Source organism: Hemicordylus capensis, chromosome 10 (genome assembly GCF_027244095.1).
Source record: "Hemicordylus capensis ecotype Gifberg chromosome 10, rHemCap1.1.pri, whole genome shotgun sequence".
Lineage (NCBI taxonomy): Eukaryota > Metazoa > Chordata > Lepidosauria > Squamata > Cordylidae > Hemicordylus > Hemicordylus capensis.
Window position 1 is genome coordinate 16,950,851 of NC_069666.1, and position 22,221 is coordinate 16,973,071.

Consider the following 22,221-nt stretch of genomic DNA (forward strand, 5'->3'; position numbering starts at 1 on the left):
AAATTTGGCCAATATGTGAACATAGACCTCCATTCCAGAGGGGATGTGAACTAAAAGCCGGGTATGAAAAGCTTCCAGGGGGAGAGCAACTGGCCCTATCCATCCCCAGCATAGCATCCCTCCAGTGGCTGTTGCTGGTGTCTGCCTTACATTTCTTTTTAGACTGCGAGTCCTCTGGGGACAGGGATCCATCTTATTTATTTCTCTATGCAAACTGCTCTGAGAACTAAGGTTGAAGAGCGGCAGGTCATCATCAGTAGTAGAATATTGCCTGTAATGCACCCTCTGATGCCTCTTGTGGTGTCTCTGTAGAAGATGAATATGTATTTTACATCCTCATGGTTTCCAGGAAAATATAAACACAAGAAGGTAACCCGTCGGTAGTTCTGAAGGATGCAAAACCACAGAAGGCTTGGATGGGATTCTCAATGGTAACTGACAGGAGGGGTCATTGCTCAGTGGTAGCGTAAGTGCAATGCTTGCACAGGTTTCCAGATTCAAACCCTGGCAGCATCTCCAGATAAAGCTTGGAAAGACCCCTCCATCTGAAACACTGAGGAGCTGCTGCTAACAGTCCAGCCGAGAACTAATGGCCTGACTTGGTAGAAGGCAGCTTCATCTGTAGGTGGCTTCCAGAGCTGAACACCAACTAGATGTGTTACAAAGTCCACCTATTCCCATTCTTGCTCTAAAAGGACTGACTTTCCTTTCTTCTCCAATCCTCAGATGTCGCTGGACTACAACTCCCATCATCCCCAACCTCAATGGCCGACTGATGATGGGAGTTCTACTCCAACAATATCTGGGGACCCACGGTTGGGAACCCCTGCTCTAAAACACACACATACACCCCTGCAAACCAGCTTCCAAATGTAGTCTCAGATCCTGGCTAGGCAGTCCCTCGCATACCATGGTTTAGTGCTATAGCATTTCCAACAGCCTTGCAGCACTTTAAAAAAACAACCCACCAAACTGCGATGGCAGAAGCTTGTAAGGGCCAGAGCCTACTTTGGAAGATGCATGACGTGGCCTCCTAAGCAGGGGGACATGTATACCTGGAATTCAAAGGAGATGTGTGTGTGGGGGGGGGGGGAGTGTTTGAAGTTTTGGTTTTTAAATAAAACAAAACAAAAGTAAAGGCCAAAAAGCCAAGCCATGCATGAGATAGCTGTAGGTGTGTCAAAGTGCTCCATAGAGCACAAAACAGAATTCAAGCAAGTGAATCCACAGCATGTTTCAGCACATCCTTGCAGATCACCTACATATCTGGTTTTTTTGTGTGTGCAATTAAACCTGAACACTCCCTCCCCTTTGTCCTGGTTCCAAGTGCCATGACACAAGATGGTCTCTTAGCAGCAACATCATCTATGACGATATCAGGGCGTGTTGGCCAAGGAAGGGCTACTGGGCCCAGCAGTTGAGCTATTTATTCAGAATGGGAATGCCAAGGCTCTTTACCGGAGAGCAGAGAAAATCTGCAGATCCACTTCAGCCACCCCCATGTCATTCCCAACCGCAAGCATTTCCTGCCTATTTTAATCCCTCCTCCCTTCACTTTATTTAGGTTAAATTGAGATTAAATTTGAAGAGATTGCAGAGCAGAAAGTGGTGCACTGCATTCGCTCGAAGAAGAGTTTATGTAAGATGCATCCTGGCCAGGAGTTGTTTTAATGAGGTTCAGCTGGAAGGGAAGAAAAGCTGGTGCTGGAGATTATAGAGCAGGAACGCTCTATATAAAATGAGAGAGTTGGAAGGGATCTTGGAGGTCTTCTAGTCAAACCCCCAAAGCTGGACACCCATCTATCAGTGAAAGGATCTGCAACAGCATCCATGATTTTGTTTGAGTTATAAATAATTCCTCCAAATTTATCTTCTGTCTTATGGCCCAAGCAGAATCTTCGGGAAGCCTCACAACAGCATTCATTAGGGGATAAAAACAGAATGAAAGACACGGGTGTTCAGTGGCATGTTATCGCCCGAGTCTCTTCATTAGCCTGGACTGCTTGAGTACTGTGTAACCAAGTACGATGATGCAGTTCTCTTGCCATTGCACAGAGGCCAGTTTTCCACGCTCAAGGGTGCAACAGGAAATCCACAGTATCAAATCCCTTTTTCAAAGGAAGTTCAGGGAAACCTCACTATTTGTGGACTCACCATCTGCGTTTCCGTGTATGCGCAGATGTCTAATTGACACCCAATTTCATTATCCATGGATAATAAAGGGTAAAAACCCATGTATCCATGGTTCCTAGAGGGCCAGAAGAGACCACGAGGTCACTTCCTGCTGCCATCTTGTAGGCATTTCTAAGCAGCATGCAAGCAGGAGCCATTTTGTGGATCATTTCTGTTTAAAAAGGCATTTTCCCACCAATTTTTTTTTGTGATTTTGGGAGGCACTGCTGGGCACGAGGACACACGGAGACCCCACAGCGTATGGTGGTGGGGTTTTTTTTTTAATTTTTGCCCATTTTTGCCCTACTTCTAGTGTTTTGGGGGGCTGATTTTGCTGGCCATTGCTGGGTACAAGGAGACCGCGTAGAGCATGGTGCAATAAGTTATTTTTGCTGTTTTTCACATTATTGCCCTTTTTATACAACTCAAGAACCTAAGCTGGTCTTGTGGTAGCAAACATGACTTGTCTCCTTAGCTAAGCAGGGTGTGCCCTGGTTGCATATGAATGGGAGACTTGATGTGTGAGCACTGCAAGATATTCCCATCAGGGGATGGAGCCGATCTGGGAAGAGCATCTAGGTTTCAAGTTCCCTCCCTGGCAGCATCTTCAAGATAGGGCTGAGAGAGACTCCTGCCTGCAACCTTGGAGAAGCCGCTGCCAGGCTGTGAAGACAATACTGAGCTAGATAGACCAATGGCCTGACTCAGTATATGGCAGCTTCCTATGTTCCTAACCCCCTTTCCCCATAGGAATAATGCCTCGTTACTCACAGTTTCATTACTCATGGTAGTAGGTGAGAAACGGAACCTCTGTGAGGAATGAGGTTTGTATGGCGTGCAGTTCCTTACCTCCCTTTCTGCCTCCAGTTGCTGGCAGCAGGTTTTCAGCACAGAATAGCTACACTTCTGAGCACGTGTAGACAAACCTACCAGTTTGATGCTCCAAGGAGTCCAGCAACCCACCAGCTGTTCTGTAGAGGGCCCAGCAACTCAAGGGCACACAACAAGGTTACCGAGGCAAGACCATCCCCTACGTACCAGCGTCTCCAGAATAGCTTTCAAAGGCAGGTAATGGCGAGATGTGTCAAGCAGCAGACCCCGGTGACGAAAGCGGGGGAAGTCGACAACCGTCGTCTTGTTGAGGTAGAACTGTGCAGAGGAAGAGGCAGAAGAACAAATGTTGGCTAAGTTTATCAGACAGACAGCATATTTTTAACTTGTCAAGCTATGTTGGCACATTGCTCATCAGGATGTTTTTCACTCGCCAGGCATCATTTTTTACTCGTCACAGACTAGTAGACTAGTGGATTTCTACAGCCCTGCAGATCAGGACCAGGAGAAGACTCAGTACCCACAGCTGGCTAAGTGGCATCCTCCATTTTCCTAAGACAAAGCCTCGCAGGAGGACAGTGCAACAAGGAAGCTGAAAGGGTAGCCTGCACCACAGTTGAGAAGTCAGCCAGAGGGACTGTTACACAAGCATAAAACAGAGCCAGGGATGAAGAGCACGAGTCCACTCACAAAAAGCATGAGCTAGGATACTGCTACTAATCCCTGCTAAGTGAGCAAAGAGGCACATTTTAAAGTGGCGATTCACTTAGCCAACATTTGCCCCACCTCTCTTGTCACGGGCGACTCAAGGTGGTAAACAATCATGGGGCACAGAACACAAGGCACTCACCGTCCCATCATCTCCTCTCCAGGCAAGCTGGCTGAAGGTCTCCAGCCCTGTAGAACAAGCCAGAAACACTTGTGTGAATATTGGCAGTTGGGAGGACCAATCCAGGGGGAGGACGTGGAGTGTGAAGGAGGTATTGTGGGAGGAAGTACGTGAGAGACCCGACATCTGCCAGCCAACCCTGCCCTTTTCCACACTTGAGAGTAGTAATCAGAGATGTACATATCAGGCGGTATAAAAATATAATGGACAGACAGGGCAGTCAAAGCACTGAGGAATACAGGAACCTGCCTTTGACTGAGTCAGATCTTTGGTCCATCTGGCTCAGTACTGTCTATACAGACTGCCAGCGGCTTCTCCATGGTTATAGGTAAGACTGTCTCTCTCAGCCCTATCTTGGAGATGCTAGGGAGGGAACTTTGAACCTCTGCATGCAAGCAAGCAGGTGCTCTTCCCAGAGTGGCCCCATCCCCTAAGGGGAATATCTTACAGTGCTCAGACATGGAGTCTCCCATTCAAATGCAAACTAGGGTGGACCCTGCTTAGCAAAGGGGACAATTCATGCTTGCTACCACAAAACCAGATCTCCCCCCTACCTCTCCCAACTTGCTGACATCTTCAGTGGTGGGAAAGAGAGAATGTAAGTTACATGCTACAAAGAGAAACTTCCTGCTGGCTGGCGGGGGCAAGGAACTCCAGCTCAATGAACCAGGCTGTCAGAAAGTTATCCTTTTGAAATTATGAGTGAGTGAAGTGAAACTGTGAGTGAGTAAAATTGTTGTGAGCAAGTGGGAAGATTAGGGGAGGCATGGGCTGTGGGTGGCTTGGTATCTCAGTGGTAGAATACCTGCCTTGAATGCAGAAGGTCCTTGGTTCAATTCCTGGCATCTCCAGGAAGAGCTGGGAAAGACTCCTGCCTGGAATCTTGGAGAGCTGCTGCTAGTCAGTGTAGACCAGGGATTGTCAGCGTTGGGTCCCCAGTTGTTATTGGACTTCCAACTCCCATAATCCCTAACCAAAGGCCGCTGGGGCTGGGGATTATGGGAGTTGAAGTCTAACAACATCTGGGGACCCAACGTTGAGAATCCCTGGTGTAGACAATACTGAGTAAGAAGGACAAATGGTCTGACTTGGTATACGGCAGCTTCCTATGTTCTTACATTCATCATGAGCCCAGGTTTCAATACAATCTGAGCAACTGAGCTTAACTCCGCTTGCTCTGTATTATGTAACCAGAAACAAAACCTACTGAGGCTGTTCTCACTACCAGCACTTTCAGGGCAGGAGGTAGTAAACACACCTCCACAGACTCGTGTGCAGCCACGGGGCTAGCGTCTACTGTGCGCCCCAGACCAGGGCTACCAGGGCTTCTATACCTTGGTCTTTACCAAGGTAAGAGGGGGAAAGTAGGGATGTGCATGAAATTTGCTCGAATCGATTCGAATTCAAATCAAATACAAATAGATTTGAATTTGAAACCATTGAATAGAGTGGAGAATTGCTCCAATAGATTTGAGCGAATCTCCACTCATTCAATGGTTTTGAATTCGAATTTGGTTCAAGCAAATTTTGTGCACATTCCTAGGGAAAAACCTCATTCTACCTCACAGCCCTTATCATGGGCATGATTGCGCTGTCTTCAACAGCTCCCTGAAGCTGGGTGCAATCTCCAAAAGGGAGGGCTCATCCAGAGCAGCCAGGAAGCTGCTGCATTGACACCGGTAGCCTCTCCACTGCCCATGCAATGCATTGTGGGATACTGGAGGACTCTGCTCCAGATCTCTGTCCCAGACATCGCCACCGTGCTACTCGTGTGGGCGTGTGAGTGGCAGGAGCAGGCTCGGATCATCTGAGTGCAGAAAAGTAGGATCCTGCCTTTCCCCCCAGCCGACCTGAGTTGCGTCTGCGCACTACCTTATTAAGTAATCGAATCCTGCTATGGGTCCCAGTATGAACCTGCAAGACTCTTCTGATGTGCATTTGTCCCCACTGGGGGAGGAAACCCCAAAAACATGTTTTAAAAAGCAGGCCTGGCAGCACAGCCAATGAGAAAATACATTCATCCAAGGACATCTTACCTCTGAGAGATCCCCAGACAGTATCCGCTGTGAGCAGCATTTGCTCGGCTGAAACGGTCAGCTTATCTGAAGCAAAAAAACACCATCTGAGGTCATTGCTTTCAACAGTCATCCCTCCGACTTTGGCCAAGAGAAGGGAACCCTCAGATGTGCAAACAGTAGGCTGGTTCACACAACTGCCCAAGTTGTAGGCAGTGGCGTAACTATAGGGGGGGCTGGGGGGGGCACGTGCCCCGGGCGCCACCCCGGTGGGTCGCGTGGGGGGGCGCGCCAAAAAGTGGCTTTCCCCCCGCCGCCCCCCCTGGATCGCCCGCCAAGTCTGGTGGCGGGCATGCAGCGGCAATTCAGCGGTGGGTCACCCGCCAAGTGGCGGCGGCAGGTCGCCCACCGAGTGCGGCGGTGGCTGGTGTGGTGGCTGGCGGCATCCCATGGCCTGTGTAGCGGCGGTGCGGAGTGCAGGCAGCGACGCTGGGCCAGCTCGGCGTCGCTGCCTGCACTCCGCGCCGCCGCTACACAGGCCATGGGCATGGGATGCCGCCAGCCACCACACCAGCCACCACCGCACTCGGCGGGCGACTCGCTGCCGCCGAATCGCCGCCACCGCCAAATCGCTGGCCGCCGCGCCGGGCCAGGTATGTGGGGGTGGGGGGCGCCATTTCAGGGCCATAGCTTGCCCTGGGCGCCGTTTCCCCCCGGTACGCCACTGGTTGTAGGAGGCGACAGACTACCCTGATTTGAATGATCATCAGCACCCACACATTTCCCTCCAGTAAGGATGTGCACAGAACTGGCAGGGGCTGGTTCGAAGGCGGGGGACAGATAACTTTAAGGGTGGGGGAGAGTGCACTTACCGCCCTTCCCCGCTTTCCCCCACTGGCACTCGCTTAAAAACTGGTCTGGCGGGGTGGTAGCATACCTCCCTGCCGCCCCACCCGCTCCTTGGACCGGAAGCGACAAGAAGCAGCGTGTGTGCACGTCGCACGCCCAACAAGTGCACGTGCTACTTCCAGTCACTTCCGGTCCGAGGAGCGGCGGGGGTAGCAAGGAGGTACGCTGCTGCCCCACTGGAATGGTTTTCAAGCGAGCATCGGTGGGGGAAACGTGGCAGCGGGGTGTGGGTGTGTGTAAGTTGCACCCTCCCCCGCCCTTAAAGTTATACCCCTCCCGCCTTCGAACCGCCCAGTCCCAACTGGTTCAGACCAGTTCGTGCACATCCCTGCTCTCCAGGCCATGTTGCTCCTGGCTAGGCTACCCAGCTTTTAACCGAGGATGGAAGAGCAATCCTACCCTTATCCTCGAGAACCCTTGAATTTCTTCTACTCAGCCACCTGTAACTTTGTGCTGCCAGAGATAGTCGCTATCACCCTTTGGCTGGGGATGATGGAAATTGTAGTCAACAACATCTGGGGGTCCACGTTTGAGAACTCCTGCTCTAAAGCTCAATCTCTGAAAAATGGTCAAGTGGTGTCCATTCAGAGCTTGCCCGCTGTACCTCCAGCTACAGAGAAGCAGTTCTTGACTGCAATTGGTCCAAGACATGGTTACCCCATGGCACTGGGAATAGGCTAACTTACAATTCTCAGAGGAATCCATGGAAGGATAGCCATCACATCCTTGCTCGGCGACAGAGACAAACAGTTCCGTGCACAGCGGATCCTCAGAGTGGCCATTCCCTGAAATACACAATTGGAAATAAGGAAGCGATAGAACAGAGAATACTACAGTTGGTGAGTTCAGGGCAGGCCTCAACAGATTTTCTTAAATTTAGGAGCCAACATGCCTTCCGCTCCATGAGGAAGTGGACTCTTCTCACCTCCAACAAAGCTCTCTGGGAGTCGTCTCCTCTTCCCCCTGGTGGGGTCCCTCTGGCTTAGGCAGGTGATGGACCAACATGACCTGCAAGAGAAGGGTGCAACCAGTGTTCCCTCTAACAGGGATTCCCAGATGTTCTTGACTACAACTCCCAGAATCCTCACACAAAAGCCCTTGCAGATGGGGATTCTGGGAGTTGTAGTCAACAACATCTGGGAATCCTTGCTAGAGGGAACACTGGGCGTAACCTCCCCACCATGCTTGCATACTCCTCCTCCTGCTGGTTGTCTCCAACCACCACCCGAGTCAGGTACCACACTTAAATTTCCAGGTGCCATTATACGGACGCTTGGGAACTGTCAAGCCTTGGGTTCAGATGATCAACAAAAGCCATAGTTTAGATCAGGGGTGCACAACTTTGGCCAGGCAGTCACACCACCAACCCCAGTTTGAAAAACCCTGGTTTAAACCATAGTTGAGAGGATTCTGTGGATGCTGAGATGCAGGGTCAGACACATCTAATCAGGAGTTTTTCATCTTGCTTCTGCTCAAGCAAAAAACAAAACCCAGAAGAGGTTTTCCTCATCTCTTTTGATCACTCACAGACATATATTGCACTAGTAAGGCTACACTATTACCCCTGCTAACAGAGGCACCTTTTAAAGTGGTCATTAATTTAGCAGAGGGAGAGCAACTGGCGCTATCCATCATCAGCACAGCATCCCTCCGGTGGCTATTACTGGTGTCTACCTCATGTTTCTTTTTACACTGGCAGCCCTTTGGGGTCAGGGGACCATCTTATTTATCGAACTTTTGTTGAAAAGCAGTATATACAGTAAGTATTGTAGCAATATAAGTATTGTATTGTAACCTTCAACCTTTCCGGTCCAGAGACCACTTTTAGCTACAACCTGAGACCAAGTTTAACATGTGCATTTCTCCGTTTTTCTTATTCTCCCTCTTAGGCATCTCTGCACTGCAGATATACTGGTTTAAGTCATTCCTTCTCCCTAGGGAGCTTTGGGAAATGTACAACTGGCCAGGAAATTCTCAGCTACAACCCCTGGGTTTTTGTTTTATATGCCGGGGAGTTGGAATGACAGTTAAACCATTATAAGGCCTGTGTAAGGCATCAGATTCTGCCAAGGGAATTCCTTATAATGCCTGTATAAGGCATCAGTATAACGCCAGAGGGACGAGGGTGGACAGAGAGAAATTTTTCTCCCTCTCTCACAAAACTAGAACCAGGGCTCACCCCATGAAACGGAAGTTTGGGAAATTTAGGACCGACAAAAAGAAGTACTTTTTCCACACAGAGCATAGCTAATCTATCGAATTCTTTGCCATGTGGTGTGGTGATGGCCACCAGCTTGGATGGCTTTAAAAGAGGCTTTGACAAATTCATGGTGGACAGGTCTAACAATGGCTACTAGTCCGGTGGCTGTGGGCCACCTCCAGTCTCAGAGGCATGATGCCTCTCAATACCAGTTGCAGGGGAGCAACAGCAGGAGAGATAAGCATTTATCTGACTTTGGTCCCTTTGTGGCTGCCAAGGCTGAGCCAAGGGGGATAGGGTTCCTGATGGTCCCCCTCTCCAATTTCCTCTTCCTCTTTGTCCCCTAGGGGTAGGTCCTTGTCCAAACTGATTTGGGCATTCACTCTTTCCAGTTCAATTACCCCCAGACCGGGTAGGACCGCCCTCCAGGCCTTGTGAAACCCTGTGTTCTGCACTACTATCGGATTGATGCCTCTTTTTGCCCGATCCAGAAAGCTCCCCAGATTCAATACTCTGGAGGCATTCAAACGCTTATGTACGACCCCTCCGGGGCTCTCACTGGGTGAAGAGGCAAGTCAGCTGGTGCAGTCCGGCCGGCAGGACGGGTCCGAGCGATACTCAACATTTCCCAGGAAGTGGAAAAATCATTTAATGATACCTTGAGCATGATACTTGACCTGCAAGGAGAGGTCTGATCTTTATCTAAGATAGTGTTACAAAACCAAAAAGCTCTTGATATCCTTGCTGCCCAACAAGGGAGAGCCTGTGCCCTGATCGGGGAGGAGTGTTGTTACTATGTGGATAAGAACCAGCAAATAGACCAGAAGGCCCAGGAACTCAAAAATGCCCTGCAGGTGTTTCATAACATAGGGGTCCAAATGGATTGGGATCCCTGGGGATGGCTTACCAGTTGGTTGCCTGATCTGGGATGGGTACGCTCCCTAGTCCTGGGTCTCTTAACTATGGGCATTATTCTTTTCGCTTGTTGTTGCTTTGCTAATTGTGTACCCCCCTTTGTCCGGTTGCCTAAACATATCGTTCCAGAGAAGCCAAAAGTACCTAAACATGAGATGCAAGCCATGATGTATATGGATGGAGAAACGGTGGCATTTTAGGGTTAGGATGGTACACTGGACTATGTGGATCCAACACCTGCTAATATCTCAGAGTATGATGTATGTGAGGTATTGGTTCGCCCTAGAGGAGAGGGAGATATAGGTTGCTTCAAAGAGATCTGAAGATTCAGATTCGAACGACAGAAAGGGGGGACTGCTGTATGGCAAATTAGATATAGAAGTGCACAGCTTGACATAAGCTACACCATTTTGCTTAACTAGTCTCAAGGATCTGCTTTGCAGAGAATCCCTGTCCGTAGTTTTCACTACTGTTTATCCCTGCTGGTAGTTTTCCCTTGTTAGCGAAAGTCAGAGTAACTGCAAGTGCTGAAGAAGTAAGATAAGGCTGGAACAGACTTGGCTGACTGCTTGCACGTATCTTGTAATCTATTCCCTAACGGCAGGAACCTTGGCCAGCCACGGTGACGACAACTACCTGCAGAGGCATATCTAGGGAAAATAGCGCCTAGGGCAAGCACTGAAATTGCGCCCCTTGTCCAAAAATCTGACACCCATCATACAGATAACTTTACCATAATATCAGCTCAAAAATACAAGTCAAGCTTGTTAATCTTTTAATATTTCAAAAACTATTTAGCTGTGGACGTAGCCAGACCAAAAAATACTGGGGAAACTACAAATTTCAGTATGCTGGGGCTCATGAAATACCCAAATACTATGTGGAGGTGTACTTGGAAAACTAAACAGAAGTGCCTAATTCTCTACTATGCATTGTAGCATCACTGTTACATATGTTTTTAAAATAGATGGAGGATTGGACTTTTCCCAGATATTCTGAAAATAATTAAAGGATATGCAGAGTAAACTGTGTCACTGCTTGGAATATATTCTAGTATTTCAGAAAGACATGAGAGAAAATGAGAGAAAGAGAGCAAGAAACTCCCAGTGGGCCTTAATACTAAGGATTTCACATTGATTCAAAGGCAAACTCACCATTAATAGCCATATTATTAAGACATCACATGTAACTCACTTATCACAAGAAGCGGAGTAAGAGCAAATGAATACAATCCTAGCTCATAAGCTTCAGCTCAGTATTCACAAGCCCTGATTCTCTTTACTTAGTGCCAAACTAAATATGTTTACAGTGACTTATATTATATTAAATCTTTTACCTGTAGCCCCTTTGGGGGGCTTCCTAAAGGCTGGAGGGGGTCTGCAAAGGTTCCCCTGCCCCCTGCTGGCCTCTAGGCCCTCTCAGGGACAATTTGAGCATGTGCAGTGGCCATTTTAAATATATTTTTTTAAAAAAATGGCCACTGAAAACAAAATGGTCACCGCACATGCTCAAATGGCCTCTGCAAGACCTGGCATGGCCTAGGGCCTCACAGAGGCCATTTTAGCATGTGCGGTGGCCATTTTGTTTTTGGCGGCCATTTATTAAATTTTACAAAATGGCGCCCCCTTCAAGTGGCGCCCAGGGCACATGCCCTGCCTGCCCTACGCTAGATACGCCCCTGACTATCTGCCTCTTCTATGCAGCTGTTTTCTGAAGAATATTTTAGAGTATAAATGTATTGCTCTCTGTATTGAGCCTTGTCCTGCTCTGAGCGCGAGCCAAGCAGCACCTTTGCTACTTAAGGGCAAATAAAGCTTTGATCTTAAGTCCTCTCATCTGGGCTGATTATTGGGCTCCATCCACCCAGGAACGAACCTCCCCTATTGGGGTCAAGGGTACCCCGATACTTCAGCAGGGCTATTCTTATGAGAACTATAGGTTTTAACTATACCAATTAAACTGGTATAGCACTGATACAGCCATGGCATATACAGCATGGTTGAAAGGCACATGATACAGCCACCTTTCTGATACTAAGAAGATTAGACTTGGGTCAGTGCCTGGATAGGAAACTGCTTGGTAAACCCCATGCTTTGCAATGGAAGTGGGATATAAATGTAATAATATACCAGAGAGAAATAAAATACTTCCTCCTACTACTTTTTTAAAAAGCAAAATGCTTCTGCTGGTGTTTCTCACCTTGCGTTGGGCTGTAACCTACTTGTGGACCCCCAGTCCCAACCCATTCATAGAAGACCAATGTTCTACATTACCCTAAAAATCCATTTCTGCAACAAGCAAGCCCAGATTTGCTCTCTGATCACAAATACAAGTTTCAAGTGGCATAATTTATTCTGACTACAGATACTATTTAAGAGAGGGCTTCTCTGTGAATAAAAATTAGAGAAGCATTCATCCTAGGGCAGGAGTGGGCAAACGTGGCTGGGGATGATGGGGATTGTAGTTCAACCACAGCTGGACCACATTTGCCCACCCGTCCTAGGACCAAGAGAAACAAGGGACAGTCTTGCCTAAGTTGTATATTAATATTCATTCATTCATACATACATAAACCCCACCATCCTAAGGTTCTGGGTCTAGGCCAGTCACTTCTCTCTCAGCCTAACCTAATTCACAGGGTTGTTGTGAGGAGAAACCCAAGTATGTAGTACACTCTGGGCATGTAGTACGCTCTGGGCTCCTTGGAGGAAGAGCGGGATATAAAATGTAAAAATAAATAAATAAAAACACACACCATTTAAAACACAGTGCTAAGAACAATACAAAAACAATTTTAAAAGAATAAAAAACCATTTGAAACTAATTAAAATACAATTTACAAACCTTGGAAGGCCCGGCCAAACAAGTAAGTTTTTAGGGCTCTCTTAAAGGCCAACAGCGAGTCTAAACTGCGGATATCTGCTGAGAGCGCATTCCACAGGCCAGGAGCAGCTACAGAAAAGGCCCGGTTCTGAGTCGCCACCAGATGTACCGGTGGCAACTGGAGATGTACCTTTCCAGATGACCTCAATGGGTCATACCCAAGGGATCATATCCAAGAAGGTGCTCTCTAAGGTAGCCAGGACCCAAGCCATTCAGAGCTTTAATAGGCAGCTTTGAGATTGCTCTGGGAAGAGGAAGAACAACATCCATCCACCACATGCACTGCCCTATAGAGGCATGCCTGGTCTCCCAGCATGCATATCAAGAGCTTCCTCAACAACTGAGCAGGAGCCATTGTCCTACTGAATGGCCGAACCTATACAGGAAGCAGTGTTGTTTCCAGAGCTGACATACAGAAGTTTCCACCAGACATCAAGGATTGAGCTCCAAGATTGATGATGAGGCAGTTGTTGGCAAAGCACATACAGGACAGGCAAAAAAATGGGTCAACCCAGTGTGGGATAAAAATGGACAAGAATTCATTTATTTACATTTGTATTTTGCCCTTCATCCTGGGACCCGCCCTCGGCAACAAAAGAGCATAGAACACACTTATAACATTTCATTTAAAATACACTAAAAAAATCAACACACAGTTATGACTAATGACCAGGGAAACAGATGTCTGAATCATCTATTGCAACCCCCCCCCACCCCACCCCACCCCAGGGCTGACTTAACTACACTCAAATTGTCAGTGGCAATGACTTGTCTGCTAGTTTGTCTTGGCCTAAACTACTGCCTGCAACAATATCACATCTGTTTTTAAAAAAGCAGAGGACAGAAATCAATAAAGTGTCTCAAGCAGCATAGCCCATCCTGCACCAAATTTGAAAAAGAAAATGTATGTCTAAATAATGCAGTGTTGAAGTAGTATTAGAGAGAGTACTGGTGAACTACAAACCAAGGAAGAAACCTCTGAAAAAAGCAGGAAACTCAAGAAGCAAATAAGGAGCATAACAAGGGTAGGTTGTGTTGTGTATGTGTTCCATTTGTTCTTGGGGAGAAATGTCTGCGCCATTTGAAATGAGAGCAGGTCTCTAGTGTGTGTGTGTGTGTGTGTGTGTGTGTGTGTGTGTGTAAAAACACACCAGAATCCTTCATATGTACTGCTAACTGTGGTTCCCAGCTTGCACCATGAGTACTGGTGTTTTAGATCTTCAGTTACCAGACACTATTTGCTATGGTATCTAAGGCTGAATAGTTCAGAAGATATTAGCAGAAAGATAGAAGTGGAGGAAATAATTATCTACTAGTAACATATGCTCATGTCTGGATAGCAGTACTGAAGGGCTCATACTACTTTATTACTGACATATAGGGAGCAAGTTGCCACACTGCAGTAAACAATTGGATTACTTGCAGTTTATATCCTAGATTTCATTAGCACATTCAGTATAGTGAGTTTACAGGATGCTGCAAACTTTGGGTTCTCAGATGCTCTGGGAGTAAAACTCCCATCATCCCCAGTCACAATGACTGGGGATGATGAGTGTTGTAGTCCAACAACATCTAGTGCTAGCTGCAGTTCTGGAAGACAGACTGGCCAGAACTCCTTATAAACTTCACCGCCCAGAGACGGAAGTTTGGAGAGGTCAACAAATCTGAAAAACAAACAAATAGAATAAATTCCTGTCCGTGTGAGTCTGAACACGAAGCGGATCTTGCCCATGCCAGTGTTCTCTGACTCAGGCTGTCAAAGATAAATATAGAGCTTATTTAATAAAAGTCTGCACTTTGACATCACGTCTGAACTTTGGGTCCAGATAAATTCATGGCGATAAATTCTACCAATGGCTACTAGTCTGAGGGCTACAGACCTCCAGCCAGAGGTGCCTCTTATCCCTGGACTTCGGAGCCGAGGTCCAGGGCCTCCATAGCCCCTGGGAGCTCCCAAATCCTCTTTAGTCTGTCCCCGGTGGTGTGGTCGCCTGGCCGAACATAATGATGCTTAATTTGCAGGGGGGGGGGCCTCCAAAGGCCTTTAGGTCCAGGCTCCAAAATTACCTAGGTTCACCTCTGCCTCCAGCCTCAGAGGCAAAATGCCTCCAAATACCAGCTGCAGGGGAGCAACAGCAGGAGAGAAGGCATGCACTCACCTCTTGCCTGTGGGCTTCCCACTGGTGGGCCACTGTGTGAAGCAGGATGCTGGACTAGCTGGGCCTTGGGCCTGATCCAGCAGGACAGTTCTTATGTTTCTATTATAGTTCTCTAGCATTATTATTTAATAAGGATCCTAGGACACTGAAAAAAGTTGCTACTTTTCTGACGGCTTTAAATGAGACAAGTACCAATTATACTAAGCAGATCTGATCTAGTAGATTGTGTTTCCATTGTTCAAGGTTTTTTTTTCTTGGGTTAAATTCTTTCTGCAAGTTTTAATTCATTTTCTAATGGCCCATGGCTAAAACAATAAACTGGAACTGCAGCAAACATGTTCCCAAACAATTTTGCAATATTCAGAGCAACTGAGCACCTTTAGAGATCTGCACTCAGGTAAGCCGTCAAGATCGGGGACCTTCCTCCACAGCCATACAAATTTCTTCCTAGAGTTTGGTTAAAAAAACCCCACAAACCACTACAGCTTTATTTAAAATATTTCCACTGCTACTTGAGGTGGCTTACAATACACAAAACAAACAGAAACAAAAATTACAGTAACACCACAAAGGCTAAAATTGAATGAAAATGGGGAACAGATTAAAGCTAGGTTTAAAACGCCTTTTGGAAGAGGAGTGTTTTCAAGTTCTTTTAAGTCTGCAACTTAAACTTTTAAGTTTCTGGCTTCAGTTTGCAACCAGAAGAGAAAACAGTTAGACTTAAATCCAAACTTCCTAAATTAGAATTTTGCCGCTGACAGGAAGCTGACAGCAGTTTATATGCTTGCTCCTCTTATTTCTAAATCATTGCACTTTCAGATAATTCAAGATACGCATTCTTCAATCACTGCTGACACTTAACATTTTTCTCAGTCTCATTCTTGTTATATATCTTCTGATGCCATGCCATAATGCAGGGGTTCCCAACAGGGGGTACTAGCACCCCTAATTGTACTTGAAGGGCTCCTCAGAGCCTTCTTTCCAAGCTGCAGCCATGCTATGTGTCTGAAGCGGGCAGCTCCTCAGCAATGTGACCCTCCTCCACTCCTGATTGGCTGGCCATGTGCTGAAGCTCAGCATACCCGTCTTCTCAGCCTGTCAGACTTTGGAAAATTAGCATCGAGTACCCCCACTGAAATTAACAGGCCCATTAATGTCAATAAGACTCTGTATAAGTAACCTAGTTTGGATGTGAGCCAGTGACTGTAGTAGGCTGACTCCCTAACTGTAACATATAAATTTATATGCTCCCTCTAAGGCGTGCACATGTGCGCGCGCTCACAAGTTTTTGGATATCCGCTCGGTTCATTTTAGATCCTGCTCAGCAGTGTTCCCTCTAAGGTGTGCACATGTGTGTGCACTCATTTTTTGATGTCTGCTCAGTTCATTTTTGATCCCGCTCAGGTTGCATCAGGAAGGCCCCACCCTGAATGCATGTGTGCACACACTGCCTTGATCTTGCCGCCCAGAACAAAGCTACTTCTGCACACAGAAGAATAAAATTAGACAGAACACAGCCGCTCAGGTTGAATCAGGAAGGCCCCGTTCTGAATGCAGGTGTGCAAACACTGCCTTGATACTGCTGCCCAGAACAAAACTCATTCCGAACAGAGATGGAAAAAATTAGAGAGACCACTGATGTGCACACACACACGCATGGATGTATGCGAACAAACACACACGCATATATATCTCTGTGGGGTACCTGAGCTGAAGGTTTGCAACAGAAGAGATACACTTGTTAAAGAATGTTGGGAACTCCAACCATAATGGAACTAAAGTCAGCAGCATCTGTTGGACTAACACTAGGGAGAACCAAGTTCAAATCCCCATTCAGTCCTGAAACTCACTGGGTGGCTCTGGGCCAGTCACTTCTCTCTCAGTCTAACCTACCTCACAGGGTTGTTGTGCAGATAAACAAAAAAATTAACCATGTGAACCACTCTGGGCTCCTTGGAGGAAGAGCAGGATATCAATGTAGAAATAAATACATTACTGATAGTTAAACAAAGGCTTAGGGACATAAATTTCCGGGAGGAAAGGGCCTCTATAAACAGGCCGCTAAAATCCCTAAGCACCAAGAAAGATTGGGTCATAGCCTCTTATTTCTATACAATCTATTCACCAAAGCTTCGCTGGGCGTTTACAAGAGCTCGCTTGAATGCTCTACCCTCAGCGATGTTAGCAGGGAAATTTGAGAGAAAACCCTATGAGGAGAGACTATGCCCCTGTGGATCTGTTCCCGAAATATTGATGCACTCACTGTTACATTGTCCACTTTATACGGATGAAAGAGATTTACTTTTATCTCAGTATCTGAAAGATCTCAAAAGCCACTCAGTGGAGACTATTCTTATATGTTTATTAGAAGATAGGGACCCAACAATATCCCTGGTGGTTGCTAAATTCTGTTACACATTGATCTAACTAAGAGAAGCTAGAGCACAGCAATCGGTTACTGTCAAAGGTTCCTGATTTTATGTATTTGATGACATTTTAGATTTTGTTTCCGTTTTTGTTTCCTCTCTTTACTGTGTATATTCTGTGTCTATTGATGTTTGATCTACGATCGTAAATAAACAACAACATTACTGATAGTTATATTTGTAATGTTGATTTGTAAGAAATTTCATAATATGAGTAGGGTGGTGAATTCTGCCTTGCATTCTGCTCTAAATTATCTTCAGTCAAAGATGAAGATTAGACTAAGACTAATTTTAGACTAAAGGGTAAGATTAGCGAGGAGGGACTGACGGTAGAGGGCAGCATGAGCAAGCGTGCACCTATCGTGTATGTTTTTATTCTAATTAGATACATTTTTGGTGTTTTGTCTTTTAAGCTGGAGTCTTGCAAAAAGTTCATGTATGCTTAAATCCGATAGACATAATTTCAACATTACTGTGTGGAAAGAATAATAAGTCAGCAGACCCACAAAGGTGCCTGGCAGCAATCTGCATGAACAACAGATTTTTTGTTTTAATAGCATCTCTGCACAAATCATACTGCTGACAAAGCATACATTAATACCTCTGGACAGATGCTGCCACATTAATATTACATATGAGGGACTGACAATTCTCAGGCGCGGCCCCATTTGTGAGATGCTTTCAGCCAGTGCTGGGAACGCATCTCTCCGCCTTGCAAGCCAGGGAAAGGCACTCCCAACCAGGCTGGAAGCAGAGTGCTGACTGAAACGCCTCCTGAACAGGGCCATGCGGCCCCACTTCCGCATATGGCCACACGCCCTGCATCACATGTCAGACGCAGGGGGCGTGGCTAGGTTGAATGGGGTGGCTCCACATGGAGTGTTCTTTGAACACCTCTGTACAATTGTGGCTCCGCCCCTGGTTCTAGCTATATTACAGTCGTCCTCTGACCACCCCCCCCACCCCATATCCATCACTACAGTGAGTCTGGGAATTCTGTCAAGTGTTCCTTGTCTGGCGCCAGTGTTCCCCCTAACAGGGATTCCCAGATCAAGCTGGGGATCAAGAATTCAGCTCGGGATTCTGGGAGTTGTAGTCAACACCATCTGGGAATCCCTGTTAGAGGGAACACAGTCTGGCTCCCACATTTTGGGGCTGGCTCAAAGATTCAAAGAAAAGTTTTCAAGGCCTGAGGAGAGATTTTAGCATATACAAACTGGAGACCTGCCCTTATTACAAACTGCACAAACATTTCTCTCCACAAGCGCAAGCAGCATACGCACAACACAACCTACCTCTGTTAGCTAAGAGTCATCTTTTAAAGTGGTGACTCTCTTATATTTAGCAGGAGGATAGCAACTAGCCCTATCTAACCACAGCACTGTGTTTTCCCAGTGGCTGTCTCCCTTGCGTTTCTCTTTAGATTACAAGCCCTTTTAGGACAGGGAACCATCTTATTTATTTTTTCCGTCATAAATTGCTTTGTGATTTATTTATTTTTTGAAAATCAGTATAAAAATATATGGAAGAACATGCTCACACTATCGATAGCCTCTCAAAACAACACTCCTGATAGCACACAGCCAGCCCAACTGCCCTCACAAACTCTCCCTGTGCTAAGATCAGAGACTGCATCAGAGACTGCGAACATAGAGGAAAACAGGAAGCTGTCATATACTGAGTCAGACTATTGGTCCATCTAACTCAGTATTGTCTACACAGACTGGCAGTGGCTTCTCCAAGGCTGCAGGCAGGAATCTCTCTCAGCCCTATCTTGGAGATGCCAGGAAGGGAACTTGGAGCCTTCTGCATGCAGGTGCTCTTCCCAGAGCAGCCCACTTGCTTAAGGGGAATATCTTACAGTGCTCACACAAGTAGTCTCCCATTCAAAAGCAAACCAAGGTGGACCCTACTTAGCAAAGGGGATAATTTTAATAACTTGTTTTAATAACTATTTTACTCTATTGTTTTTATTGTCCTGTATTTTAATCTGTGATTTTTAAATATTTTAAATTTCGTACACTGCCTAGAGATGTACATATCAGGCAGTATAGAAATATGATAGACAGATAATTCATGCTTGCTACCACAAGACCAGCTCTCCTCCCATAACAGGAAGCTGCCTTAAATGGAGTCACACCATTGGTTCATCTACCACAGTACTGGAAAGTGCATGTAAGCAAAAACGAGTTCAACATCAGCACAAGGAGACTACACCCAAGCTGACAGTTATCCAGGTTAGAGGACACGATAGCAAGTCCTTTCCACAGGGACAAGGGATGCAGCAGCCATCCTAAGCAAAGCATTTAACAACCAAAAAGCCTCTACCTAAATATTAGTTAGTCACTCTAAAGTAATATGCATTCCTTCAATCACAAGAAAGTGGAGTCTGGGAAACATACCAGCGGGGATTTGAACCGGCAACCTTCTGCTTGTTCGTCAAGCATTTCCCTGCTGCACCGCTTTAAGGACTTGAAAAAACTGCATTTGTCTACAATTCCCGCTCCTTACTTCTGCTGTCTTCTCTACTGTCTGCTTTATATTGTAAGCTCCTAGGGGGCAGGGGGCAGTGTTCTCTCTAATTTTTTTCATCTGTGTGCAGAATGAGTTTTGTTCTGGGAGGCAGTATCAAGGCAGTGGCATGCACACATGCATTCAGAGTGGGGCCTTCCTGATTCAGCCTGAGTGGGATCTAAAACGAACTGTGCGGACATCCAAAAACTTGTGAGCGTGCACACGCCTTTGTGGGAACACTGGCCGGGGGGGGGGGGAGTCTATTTCTGCTTGCATTACTCTGTAAGGTGTCAAAGATGCTAATGGCACTGTATGCATAATAAACACTGCTCTCTGTACAAGCAAGTGGGTTTCCAGAGCAAGCTTTGGGCAGCAGAAGGAAATATAAGAACTTCCTCTTTCATAGAAAGGGTTTGCTAAGCCAAAGGATGAGCGTGTCTCTTGCGCCATTTCTGCATACTAGTCGACCCCGCACAGAGCATTTGTTTGCTCTTTGGGGCTGGCAGTTACCTCTCCCCCCCAACCTTCTGCCCCAGTCTCCGGCAGTGCCGCAGCCTCACCTCCACGGCCGGCCCCCCACCACCTCGCTGCCGCCTCGCCAATCACCTGGTGAGTGATCACCATTCCAAGGCGCACCCAGGAGAATTAAATATATAGATTGATTCAGAAGTCAGCCCCAAAGGAAGTGATATGCACAGGATTGCTGTCTGAATCTCCACTGCAACCAGACGGGCTGGTTTTCTGCACACTACTACTAGGAATAGTTTTATCCCGTGCTTTTCAATCAAGCCCTCCAAGTGCTCCACCCAGATGAGAACTAACAATAAATAAGATGGCTCCCTGTCCCCAAAGGGCTCACAGTCAAAAAAAGGGGGCATAAAACTGGGCACCAGCAACACCCACGGGAAAGGTGCCACAGTGGGGCTGGACTGGACCAGTTGCTCTCCTCCTGCCAAAGACAAGAAGAGAATCGCGCCCCTTTGAAAGCGCCCTGATCCACTGTAGTTCGTTGCTCAGTTAGCGGGGCAAGCCGCCCAGGGCGCTGCACAAGACCCGTCCAACGAGCCTCTTAAAGATGCTCAAGCGCAGGAGAAAGGAAACCAGAGGAGCATCCAGGGCCTTTCTGGGCCTGTGTGCAGCGCGCATGGCTGCAGCCCCTTCGCAAGCACTGCTCACAGGGCTGGGGTTACGAAGCCAGCCGACAGGCAGTCTTGGGGAGGCAGGCAGGCAGGCACCATCCTTGCACCCAGCGGCCCGGGCTTTCTGACCTGCATCCCGGCGGCGGGAATGGAAGAGCAGCTCCCAGTACCGCTGGAACGCCTCATCCAGCACCGCGCAGCCAGGACCCACCGCCGAGGAGTTCGCGTAGCCGAAGCGGAAGCGCGAGGCGCTCAGGCGGCAGCCGCCCTCCGCATCCAGGCTGAGCGACTGCGGCTGGGGCCACACGGCTGCTCCGGGCTCCGGAGAGAGGAGCACCAGCGGCAGCAACCGAAGCAGCAGCCCCGCCATCATCGACCCAGCAACAGCAAGATTGTCTCGGCGTGCAGCAGCAGCAGCAGGGAGGAAGTCCCCGCGGTGACCGTGCGGGTCATATGACGCAGTCCAGACGGCCCCTGGAGCACGGGATATAGACGCGCGTGACACAACACGCAGCCCGTCATGTGGGAAGGACGGAGGAGGAGGTGGTAGGCGCCGGGCTGGTGGCCGGGCTGCCAACATTTCACTGCCAGAATGAGGGACACCAGCTTGGCAGGGCTGGGAGGTATATGCAGTGGTAATCAAGAGCCTGGGTATCACTGACCTATATTATTATTATTATTCCTTGTTTACACAGTCAGACAGGGGTTATTGACTGGTTTGTTTTATCCAGACATCGAGTCCTTCCCAAGGACCTGGGATGGCTGGATTTTATTGTCAATGGTTATAGATATCGTCACAGATTATTATTATTATTATTATTATTATTATTATTATTATTATTATTCCTTGTTTACACAGTCACACAGGTGTTATTGACTGGTTTGTTTTATCCAGACATTGAGTCCTTCCCAAGGACCTGGGATGGCTGGATTTTATTGTCAATGGTTATAGATATCGTCACAGAATATTATTATTATTATTATTATTCCTTGTTTACACAGTCACACAGGTGTTATTGACTGGTTTGTTTTATCCAGACATCGAGTCCTTCCCAAGGACCTGGGATGGCTGGATTTTATTGTCAATTGTTATAGATATCGTCACAGATGATGATGATGATGATGATTACATTTATATCCCGCTCTTCCTCCAAGGAGCCCAGAGCGGG

The 22,221-nt window shown here is 47.2% G+C and overlaps 1 protein-coding gene across 3 annotated transcripts in view; it reads right to left on the reverse strand.

Moving 5' to 3' along the window:
• Positions 1-21,504, reverse strand: part of HEXA (hexosaminidase subunit alpha) — a 42,872-nt gene extending 21,368 nt beyond the window's left edge. Inside the window, exons 1-5 of one of the 3 annotated variants that reach the window (XM_053271866.1) lie at positions 21,182-21,504; positions 7,503-7,601; positions 5,929-5,994; positions 3,854-3,900; positions 3,211-3,321 (exon numbers count right to left, since the gene is read on the reverse strand). In XM_053271866.1, coding sequence (XP_053127841.1) covers positions 3,211-3,321; positions 3,854-3,900; positions 5,929-5,994; positions 7,503-7,601; positions 21,182-21,425 — 567 coding nt within the window. In that variant the 5' untranslated portion in view covers positions 21,426-21,504. Of the gene's footprint in view, positions 1-3,210; positions 3,322-3,853; positions 3,901-5,928; positions 5,995-7,502; positions 7,602-7,741; positions 7,825-21,181 lie in introns of those variants that run through there. The other 2 variants (XM_053271865.1, XM_053271867.1) reach the window with 2 other exon arrangements.
• Positions 21,505-22,221: the final 717 nt, after the last annotated feature.